This window comes from Atta cephalotes, assembly GCF_000143395.1.
Source record: "Atta cephalotes unplaced genomic scaffold scaffold00007, whole genome shotgun sequence".
NCBI lineage: Eukaryota > Metazoa > Arthropoda > Insecta > Hymenoptera > Formicidae > Atta > Atta cephalotes.
In genome coordinates, this window is record NW_012130071.1 from 2,293,637 (window position 1) to 2,306,050 (window position 12,414).

Genomic DNA, 12,414 nt, shown 5'->3' on the forward strand with positions numbered 1-12,414 from the left:
TACGTATAGTTCTGTAGTTCGTTGTAGTACGTACGTACCTCTACACACACACACACACACACACACACACACACACACACACACACACACACACACACACACACACATACGCACACACACACACACACACACACACACACACATACGCACACACACACACACACACGCGCGCGCGCGCGCGCGTGGGTAAGATTTATAATATAATACAAGAAAAAAAATAAAAATTGGACTCTATGCTGGAATTTGAATATGGGACTTATCGCACTCAAAGTAAAAAAAAATATCAGTGTTTTTAATCACTGTCTCATAATAAAAAGTTAATCATTGTACAATTATACTAATTAAACTACAATTATACTAAATTAAAAAAATCATTTTTTTTAATTTATATTTAATTTTTCATAAAATTATATCTTAATTTATTAAAGTGTTAAAAAAACTATGAAAAAAATTGGGCTCAGCCGGGATTTGAACCCGGGACCTCTCGCACCCAAAGCGAGAATCATACCCCTAGACCACTGAGCCACTTACTTAATACTTCGTAATAAACTCCCAAATATATATCACAGTTATTAATTTTCATTGATATTGCAATTAAAATATATCTAATAAATACAATTTTAATAAACAATTTTAATTATTAAAATTTACATAAGAGTGTAATTGCAATTAAAAAATATAATTGTTTATTTAAGTTAATGATTTTATAACTTTATACATTATCAAAAATCCTTATACTTAAAAGATTATCACTTAAGAGTCTTTATTACTTAAAATATTTTAAATAAAAATGTGAAATAAACTTCGTTTTAGATATAGCTTTACATAAAGTAGATCTCATATGTGTATGATACATGTCGCGCTCTCTATAAACATCTTACACATCATTCTTCTCTTGAAAGTCAAGCTTAGATATCTTACAAGTAAACCTACTCAAGCGTTACTTCGATTTAGATAAGCTTTGAGTATGTTGTAATGTAGGTCAAACTAAAAGATACGTATTTTTTTATATGTGTCCTCATGCTCTTATACTGAAAAAAAAGATTGGCTGCAGTAAATAAGATATGGTAAAATATGGCATAGCATTTTTAATTGGCTGCTGCAAGCAATTAAAAACGTTATGCCATATTCAGCCAATCTTTTCTTTCAGTGTATATTATATCTCTTATATTATTACTTTTGTATCTTAGTATAGGCGTCGAGTGGCTTGCCGTTCGGTGCGATTGACTCGCGATCTATAGATCCACATACGCAATTTTTCGTGTTTAAAGAGCCGAAAATGATTCTATCTGGTGATTAAAATTTTTGATCACCGACGTCGTTCGGATCCGGCGTTAAACCCGTAAGTCCCATATATCAATGGATGTATATATATATATATATATATATATGTCAATGGATGTATGTGTGAGATTTTCTAGACTGGAGGTTGGATATTAGGCTAACAATCTAATTCCGGAAAAAATTCATTGTTTATACGAATACCTCGTGAAAGATAAGCCCTGTTCCATCTTGGAAATGTTGCGCCATCGAATGAATGATAAATGATGATAAATATTTTTATATATTATCTCGAAAAAAATCAATTTTTATATTTCAGAGTTATATATATTGTTAAAATAATAAAAAAATTCTCAAAAGAAAGTTTTATGATTTTTAATATACTTTACGACAGTTCATCGACTCATATTCATTAAAAATGTCTTTTTTTCGAAATCACTCTACTTCCTCAATTTTTTTAAAAATTTAAAAATTTTTCTTAAACTAAATTTATAATATATTTAACGATAAATATAATCATGTATGATAAAGTTGTATTGCGAAAATGCATTTTTTATTATATTCATATAAGACAAAAATTTAAAGCAAATATAACAAGCGCCATGCATTGCGGATGAGACGCGCGAATAATGGTGCAAAAATAAACATATACATACATATATATATATATATATATATATACCATATATCTAGCTTATTTCTGAAAAATGCATTTTCGCAATAACTTTATCGTACATGATTGTATTTGTTAAATATGTTATAAATTTTGTTTAAAATTCAAATTTAAAAATTTTTTAAAATTGAGGGAATAGAATTTCGAAAAAAAAAACATTATGAGTAAACTATCATAAAATACATTAAAAACCATAAAACTTTCATTTGGAATTTTTTTTTATATCTTTTATCATTTCGATATTAGAAATATAAAAACAAATTTTTTTCAAGAGGGTGTTTTATGACCATGTGGGCACGTATAAAAAAATACATGTCTCTTACTTTGACTTAGAATACTCAAAGTTTATTAAAATCAGAGTGTGTAACATTTAGGTAGGTTTATTTATTAGTCATACTTCGAAACTGCATAAGGAAGAATAGCTTGCTCATAAACAACGACCTTTTCAATTATGATAAACGATTAAAACGCAAAATTGCATGAAGGTTCGTTCCCAGTAAATTGTAGCGTTTACACGACGAAGTAATTGAATCAATCAGCCACTATCACGTACAGCTACTAATTCGACGTGGAAATTGAGACTTGATATCTCCACAGGGGCGCGGTAATTAACGCGAATACCCTTTGCGGATCGCTGGATCTGACAAATGGCGCAGGTTCCGCCCGCGTGATGAAATGATCATTCTATACACGACCTCAATATTAATAATTTATTGATCCAATTTTTCCGTATTACATAATATATCAATTAAGCGAATTTGCAGAAGCCAAATACGAGAAACAATTTTATTCTTTATTTAGATTCAATATGAAAAATGGCAGAGAAAATATAATCAACTAAGAGATTAATTAAAGTCATGTGAATAGACAATAAAGGGAATTTGTTTCAAATATCGGAATAGCATTTATAGAATCAACGATGGTACAACATTGTCTTCATTATGCAACGACGACGAATGTATTTATGTTGGATACATACATGAATGCGTTTTAGCCTGTACTGTAGCTTGTACTGTACTGTTAGGATTTGTAGTTCTAACAATATTTGCGATGAATAAATTTGAAACAACGCAGAATATGTATATCGGCAGTAGTTTCGTCACTCTCAAGATCTCTTATAATAATAATAAATCAGTTGTGTCATTAGCAAGAGACAAACAATAGAGATAATGTAAAATTTTAATAACAAATTGTTGCAAAAATGACAGTGATGTAATGTGTTTGACGTATGACATTAATATTGCATTTATATAAATATATTTTTTCGCATGTGCACTTTCTATTCATACGCGTTTATGTTCTTCATTTTTTTAAAACGTATATCCAATTAAGAAACGAGTTCTCTTAAAAGATGGTATTTACTCTTTCTGTTCTTTTATTTAAAATTTTTAATTGAAATTAAAGTCCAAGTAATTTTCAGATCGGATCAATTTTAATTTAACTTTGCACAAGTACTTATTCTCGAAATAGTCCTTTTCTGCTCTTAATTTCATAAAATCGTACATTAATTAATTATAGAAAATAACGTTAATCAATCTAATTAACACCAATTAACCTGAATTATTTCACTCTCGAATTTACAAAGAAGATTGTAGCTATTTTGCTGCAAATTAACCATTAGATAATAAACTCGATCACTCACAACGGAATTCTCCTAAAAACCAGTCAAAAACAGCGCGATAAAACAGTCTCGATAATCCTTGCGAACTGATATCAATTCTATGATAAATTGTATAAAGCTAGGCAAATCGTATTGACGCAACGTATTCTTCGACCGCTAAAAAATCACTGGCCAATCCGGCGATTTTGCCTTTTTTTCTTTAATGTGATAACGACTAATGAGATGAGATAAAAAATCATTTTTTTTCGTTACACATGACAGAATATGCAAACAGCGTAAATTACATATATATCGAGTGATAAAATAACTATATATATTTACTATGCACATTGTATTCCTAAATTTACAACATAAAACAGCGTAAAAAAATGTCATAACACAATTGATTTATATTGTTTTGCATTGTTATTTGCAATAACAAAAACTCGAATAAATCGATTTTATTTATAATGTAATAGCTTTAATGAATGTAAATAATTAACAGGCATGCTGAATAAATGTTGATTTGATTCCTAACGTAGAAAGAGAAATGTGGACATCTAGAATTAAGTAAAATCATAAACGTTCAGTTAATATTTAGAATTAATAGAATGTATATTATAAGTAAATTAAGTAAATTAAATCAAAATTCATGTTTATAAAAATTCTTATTAATGATGTGAAATATTTTCCAAAAGAGCATATCTTTCAATACGTCTACTTTCCGAACAACATCATGGCTTATGTTGATAACATTTTTATTCCGAAGGATCAAAGTTTATGAGAAGACGGCGTTATCATATAAAATTCAAGTTTCATCTTCCGATGATCGGAATTTTTCGCGTCTTTCGAATGCAATCAAATAATATACACTGCATAAATAATCATACATTTTATCACTGAAGGAAATAGAAATATGAAGATAATGTTTTTTTAGATTCTAAATTATGAACAACACATATTTTTTGCTATATTATAATGTCATGATAATTTTTATTCCATTCACATTTATTAAGGTTTTTACATAACTTTAAAAAGAAATTTTCAGCAAGATTAACTTAGCTCTAATTGAATCGTGAAAATGTCTACAAACAATAAATGTCTGAAATACAATTCTAACATTTATTATAAATACATAACTTAAATTATATGTATATTTCGTTTACTAAACCCATATATTTTAACCCGAGTATTTCTAATTCTATATAATAAATACGATATTAGAGAACATACTAAACATTTAATCACGCAATCGTTAACAATTTTTAGCCAATAGTTAGATAGTCATAATTCTTAATCATAAAGCTATGGAAATTTGGCATGTATGTGAGTCATCTAAAGTCGTGAGTCATCTAAATAAAAATGATCGCTAGGAATTATCTTGATCGATTGTGACTCTGATCCGTCCAATCCGCCTTTAATTATAAAGGAGTTCGATGTTCTATCTTGCACGCAATGTACACGATTACCGCAATGGTTTAGTAGAATGGCTTAGGAAACATGTAGCAATCAACACGATCTTATTCCAAAGATGTTGGCGAGATAATCCCTGTAGCCGGGTGAATCTTGACTCGTCTCGCCCTTTGCCCTATTTATCCGGATGTTTCAAGTCAAGTTGAAATTGGAGGGAAAGAGTAATGAAAGCAGGGATAACAATTGAAGCAACAAGAATGAGTGCACTTATTCTCGCTTCACTGATTATAAATAGGTTATGCTTTATATCTTCATGCCATATTCAAAACATCGTAAAATTGATGTTTAGAGAATCGAAAATTAAATGTCTACTTTATGAAAGGAGAATATTAGAGTTATTATTAATAGTGTCTTGTGTATACACGTACGTGATGACTACTATTTTGTGATTCTATCACAATTATTTAATTATTTAATAAAATAATAATTAAATAAATATTAAAATAATTACTGACGTGCTTAGTTTGAACAATGTTTGCGAAAATATAACTTTAATTTATAAAAAAATCGCAATTTCCTAAAATTTATTCGAAAAATTTTGTTGTTTAAACTTTAAAAATATAAAAAATATATATTTTATCTATTAGAATTGTATTCATTTTTTTATTTATCTTATAATAATTGTTATGTGTATTTTATATAATTTTCACTTTTATCATTTTTATCATAATATAATCTCAATTGTATTAGTCGCGATCGGATTGATAATGTTTCTTTTTAAGAATTGGCTGTTTTCCTTTTAGGAGATACACAAATACTGTATCCTTCCTGTCATTCAATAAATAACAAAGACATTTGTGTCAGTTATCTCTCTTAAAAAGAAAACAGCCATAAATGATATATCAAATGTGACAGTAATCAATTTGTGAAATCAGAGGAAGGTAAAATATAAAACAAATATTATAAATATTACAATCTTTACATAAAAATATACTATACGGTTCATTTTGATGATGACGAATCACAGACTCATATTTTCGCATGAGCAAAACTCAGCGTTATTTACGGAAGACGGTAATGACATGTGTACATATTCGCATGCTTGCTTTATAACTTATCACGATACGAACATCTTCTACTGCAACAACTCATAAATTTCATTCGTATATTCTGATATCATAATTTCCTGAATTCTTCATACAAAACTCAAAAAACAAAAGATAAATATTCATTTCGACTAATTTTTAATGAACATATTTTACATATATATTGAAAGATAATCACGTAACAATATCGAAGCAATATTATCAACAATATTATCAACATGCGATGTGATTTAATACAAAATAAAGTACATCCGATTAAGCACATCGCATAATTACTTTACAAGTTTGAGATTACATCACGTATTAAACTCGGGATGCTAGCTAACTTAGTCCAAATTATACAAGTTATTGTAATATTGCTAGACTTTCCATTAATATTAACAAACTTTAATAAATCTTGACAGAATTATTGTCAATAAAATATAGTAAGTAGTGAATTTTTGATAAAAATTTATTTTTAATTTATTGCGTATATTTTTTAATCTATATTTTTGTTACGAGATTTATTTATAAACACATAATTATGTATTTTATGTTTAATTACTGGATCTATTTATATTTCAAATTAATAAAAATGTAGTACTTAAAAACAATAATAAATACCATGATAAAAGTATCTACTACAATACTTTTATTAATTTAGAACGTAGATCTAGTAATTAAAAGTTAATTATGTAACATTTATAAACAAATCTCATACTAAAAATACACAATTAAAAAATGAATTAAGAATAAAGCTTGATATCGAAAATTCATAGAACACAACCAAGTGTTCAGAAAGACATACATACTAAAGTTAAGGATAAGGTTGACGAGAGAAACTGATTAAAGAATTTATAAGTGTAAAGACATGCGGGAAACTTGATAGTCTTGGAATGCTCTTTGGTAAATATAAGTCGATTTTTTCTCCTCATGAGAAACAATAGATGCCGAGAAATCAGCGACACTGGTTTACTCGCGGGGCGAATCATGCTGCATGTCAAGTTCGAGGCCGCGATTGATCTCTCCCCAAGTGGCAAGTTAATCGAGTCTGCCTGCCGACAGTCCGGTTCGCGTCAGTCGACTTGCGTCGCTAATGGCATAAGCGAAGCCCCCTCCACCTGACGTGATTACGTAATGAGCGACGGTTAATGGATAAAACGACGACAGACCGAACGGCGAAACGGCGGGATAATTTACTGTCAGGACAAAATGTGATTGGCCGTCTAGTTCGAAGTTCTGCCAGAAAGCCTGTAAATTTTCTATGCATCAAGCATATGATTCTATCGCGTTGGAAGACATATTAGACACGCTATAAGTTCATTACCTTGCTGAGATGAGCGAGCAGATAAAACTGAGCGAAGAGGCAAGTAAATGATGGACGAATTACGCTCACAGTCTTAATGAAGGCTGAGATCTCTGCTTAATTATTTTCTTTTATTGCTACTGTGCATGGTGTTAGTTTAGTAGCGCAATAGTACATTCAAAGTAACTGGTTCGTTCATGTACAGTTAACGATAACAGAATTACTACGACAATCAATGGTGAAAGATCTAACGGAATTAATCCATGCGTTATTCTAAGCAACAACGGAATATATTAATGCAATCATTAGTCAAGAGATAATAAAATAATACAAATATATGAAGTATGCTGTAACTGTATAATATAAACCGTATCGCCACGTATAACAGGGGCTTACATAAAGGTAAACTTGGCAACGAAATTACGTGCTCTGAGTACCGTCAGATCAATTGAGATAAAACAACGGAAGTATGGAGAAATCGTTGAGTTAACGAACGGAAATTTAACGTCACGAAAAACTATCCCTTCTTGTGGTCTATGTTCGATATTATTAATGTGTATTTCCCCAACCAATCGTTATTTGCGAAGACGCAAGTACTTGAAATACTGAGAGAAGAAATTTACGCTTTTATAGAAGACTGGATTTTCTTGATGAGCGAGATCGACGATAGAATACCATAAAGAATTGCATACCGTGGGTTGGAAACACCTATATAATGACCTCACAAAAGGAAGTTTCTTCCGGCTGCGCCATTGTACTTTCTTGCACAGACTGGTGGAAAAATAATTAAGTAGCGTGTAATTTTGCTATAAAAAGTAGACAAGAATTGTCGTATAAAAATCAAAAATTATCTATCCTTTTTTCCCATTACGTGTGTAATCGCAGATATTATCTTTTCGAAATTTTTCAAAAGTGATTAAAACATGTAATATATTCATTTCATCATATATAAATGTTATAATTACAATAATAAATCAGATATTCCTTTCTTCCCAAAAATGTGATATTTATTTCTTTTCTAATGTAATTCTCAAATATATTTCTTCCTATGCTTTTCATATTTCCTATGCTTTTCATATTATTAAATCTCTATATAATTCTTTTACTCCGCTCTTTTATTTTTATATATGTCGTTTCTTTTGATTCATCAATTTTGTTAATTGAGCATATATTATTATATATTTTACTCTCCATTCTATAATCTGTCGTTTTTTTTATGACGTCAATATCAATATCAAAGAATAAGACTACGTCTTGATGAAAGACATAGTTCATAGAAACGACCTGAAAGAATTTAATTGAAGAGAACGGGACTACGAGACTGAGAAAGTCAAATGTGGAACAAGAAGAAACAATTAATGACGGCTCACCAATCAAGTAACGCCATTAGCGATCTTCGAAGATTCTTCGTTGCGACGAGCAAATTGATCGCTAATTCCGACGCGTCGCTTGCGAAAATAATTGCCGTATTTTCTTTCACCCAGCCTCCGAAACCTCATTAGATAACTTTATAAACCTAACAACTGATGTATTAAATGCAGTAATGAGCAAACTTATCGGTTTCGCAATAATGCTTGTCCATGCAACTATCTTTTTAGATTATAATTTCTCTTGCTCACCGACAAAAGATTTTAGCTAAACTTGAGAATTAACACACTACTTGAATTCCATAGAAATCTCTCGATGTTAAAAGTTTACTTTACTTCATTTTCTTTCATATAACACATACTTATAAAACTGCATCTATCACAGCAATGTTCAATGACACTCTTTGATCAATCAATTTAAAGTTCCATTTTCTTTAACAAAAATATCCAGAGGGACTGCTAATTTCTCAATCTTTAATCTATATTTTTTATACTTTTTATACTATATTTTTCGATATATTTAATATTATATCATACCTCTCTATTAAAAAATAACTAAATTAAAAAATTAATTAAATTAAATCTTCACAATAAAATCTCAGATTATGATACTTGTTTTTCATGTTTTTTATACGAGTTTTACAGTTAATTCTTTGTAAAGAATTTAATTTTTAAGATGTACATATTAGAGTAAATAGTCACTTTATATCAGTATATCATCAGTTAATCCACGATCCTAATTGTTCAAATGATTAATGATCTTAATTAGACATGCGTCGATATACAGAAGAAATCGATTTCAAATTAATCAAAGAGGATTAACTGTCAAAGACTTACACGCGATTTTCTCTATATATGATTTATATCGTAGCACCTCCGATCATCTATTCGATTTATTGCTCTCGATCACCGTAAGCGCGTCGACTTGGTCGACGACCAAGACGAACCTAAGTAAAACGACCTTGCGCAAACGGCGACGAACACGCTCAGGTTCGACGACCGTTCGGTATAGTTCGCGAGAGATACAACCGGCAGTGCCTTTCTACAGCCTTGACTGCAACCTCTAGCGGCACCGTCGCCGCTGTCAGCCTCGTCACGTGCATCCTGTGACGTGTCACTATCCCTCTCTGCCACGACGAGCGCGAACAATGCGCGATGCATGCATGAGTCGATAAAATAAAGCAAATTAGCGCTTTTCGCAGAACGAAAACATGTACCTATTGTGCGCCCGCGTGCAGTCATTACTGCTTTCCTGAACACGCACAGGCGCTGGCAGTTTGACCCTTTAATTCTGCGGTTGCGGTATGTACTACACGTCCTGCCCCACAATGAGAAACTTCGTAGCAACGGCAAACGATTTAATGCAGCGCAACAATGCTGACCGTTTTTACGTAAATTCATAACGCATGTGTACCGTACATATTGATCTTTTGTTATTTTTTTTGTATGCCTATATCATGTATCTTTATGTTCTTCATCCATATTCACATGAAATAAATACGTGTAAAACTTTTTATTTATCACGCTTTATAGAACGTTTCATTATCTCGATTGAATAACATAATTTACGCTAATGATTTAGCCATTAGGAAAGGATTTAACATTTACGTTACGTATCATCTAATTAAATTTTCGTTTAATTAGTGAAATAATTAGATATAATTAAACACATACTACACGGAAGTATCAAATATACGTATCAAAATATACAGGAATCGCGCTATGCTGATCTCTGTGTCGAATGACTTTGTAATTTATGAAAGTCTGAACTTTCGCGCGCGAGTTAGAGAAATATCTACTATTTGATAATGGCAGAATTATATTTCTAAACGACGCAACCATGGCATTTTTTCAAACAAACTTCCTTTTTCTACATTCTTTCATATCCTATTTTATGCGTTTCTACAATATAAATGTATAACTTGACAATGATTCATGATTCATATCATTCATCATCGTCAATCTTTGTGGAACGAATATCCCAGAAATTTTCGTCACGATACTATTACGTCCAATATCGCACGATGTCGGTATTATTAGAGAGAATAGATAAACAAAAACAACAAATAATATCTTCATATTTCGACAAGTAAAACAAGTAATCTTCGGTTGTCTATTGAATTCTAGCATCTCTTATTTCTTTGAGCTTCGGCGCTTGAGCAAGTTTCAAAAGGCATTGCAAAACGCTCAATTCGACATGACATGAACGACCTCTTTATCTCCGTAAAGCGACATGAAAACGTGGCCCTAACGGGAGTATTTAGTCGCGAAACGAAGTGCCTGTCCACACGCGAGCGCATGACGTGGACGGATGTCGGACTGAATTGACGCAATGACCATAACCGGGGCCCAACACAACGAGTATGCGATCTTTTTTTCTCCGCTCGTGTCAAGACAACGGATTTTATAAAACTTTATTAGAAATTTATGAAGAAAAAATGGCTTTCTTCGCTAATTTATAGCAGCTAAGATAAAGTAAATTTCAAGTAAATAAATATATGTACGTGTTTAGAAAATAACCGATTTTCTATGATGCATTCAAATAGGTGAAAGAAATTTCTAAAACCTGTTCTTGAAAGACTTCACATAATAAAAAGTTATAAAAGAATTATATGGTTCATTACACTTTATCCCATGTCAGTTATAATAATTATCGTTTCGTTTCTTTTACGCGCGCGCGCGCGCGCGCGTGTGTGTGTGTGTGTGTGTGTGTGTGTGTGTGTGTGTTGTGTGTGTGTGAATTAATTAGACCAATGACTGACAGATTTTCTGTTCTAGAATGATTCTTTATTACGCATTATATAATAATAACAAATTCTAAATATAATTTTAAAAAATTCAAAGAAATAAATTCATTCTATATTATAGAACTTTTTTTTAATTTCTAATAAAAAAATTTGTCTAAAAATAAAGATATATTTGTGCGTAAACATATTTATATTTAGGATAAATATTAATATATATAAAATGATTACATGCATTTCTCTCTAAAATTTGATAATAGATGTTGTATAATATATTCATAAATTATGTCCGCTTTTATGGTTTAAATGTATTTTTGTATATATCTGTATATATCTTTGTATATATCTTTTTATGATTAAAAAACAATTCGAATACTGTATCTGGATAGCTTCAATATTCTCTAATAATATCAGACACGGTTTCTAGTATCTTTGATTTGAATCCCGTTGTATGTGAGCTGTGCCCAGATAATAAGGTCACAGCAATCCATCCTACTATACGATCTTGCCTCCTTTTCATTACTATGGTATTGCCGGATTTTTCTAGTTCACTGATCAGACCTCGATTCGATGATATTACTGTGGATTTGTCGGCATGGATGACTTGATTTTGCGAATCTTTGAACGAAATCATATCGCAGAAAAATTGACAAGATGTTTGCAATAATTCTCCCGAGAAATATTTGTTAGTTATTTCTATAGCAGCTGTAGCATATCAATTGACGTATAATATTACATTAATTAGCGTTAATTAACTAATATTTTCTACATTGAAAAAAAGAGTCTGATAATAGCAACAAAATATATTGAGTAAAAGAATTTTAATCTAATGTTCGGTTAGTATAACTAAAAATAATTTTACTTTTCTAAATATTCCAAATCTTTAGTATTATTAGCAAACGTTGATTATATATACATAATATATATATATATATATATATATAT

General features: G+C 30.5%; 1 protein-coding gene and 1 non-coding gene across 2 annotated transcripts in view; both read right to left on the minus strand.

Annotated features, from left to right (window-relative positions):
* Positions 1-9,886, minus strand: part of LOC105626981 — a 45,248-nt gene extending 35,362 nt beyond the window's left edge. The window contains exon 1 of the mRNA XM_012208267.1: positions 9,636-9,886. Coding sequence (XP_012063657.1) covers positions 9,636-9,886 — 251 coding nt within the window. The remainder of the gene's footprint in view (positions 1-9,635) is intronic.
* On the minus strand, positions 454-525 carry Trnap-ugg. The gene has a single exon. It is a non-coding gene; the product is annotated as a tRNA-Pro (tRNA).
* Positions 9,887-12,414: the final 2,528 nt, after the last annotated feature.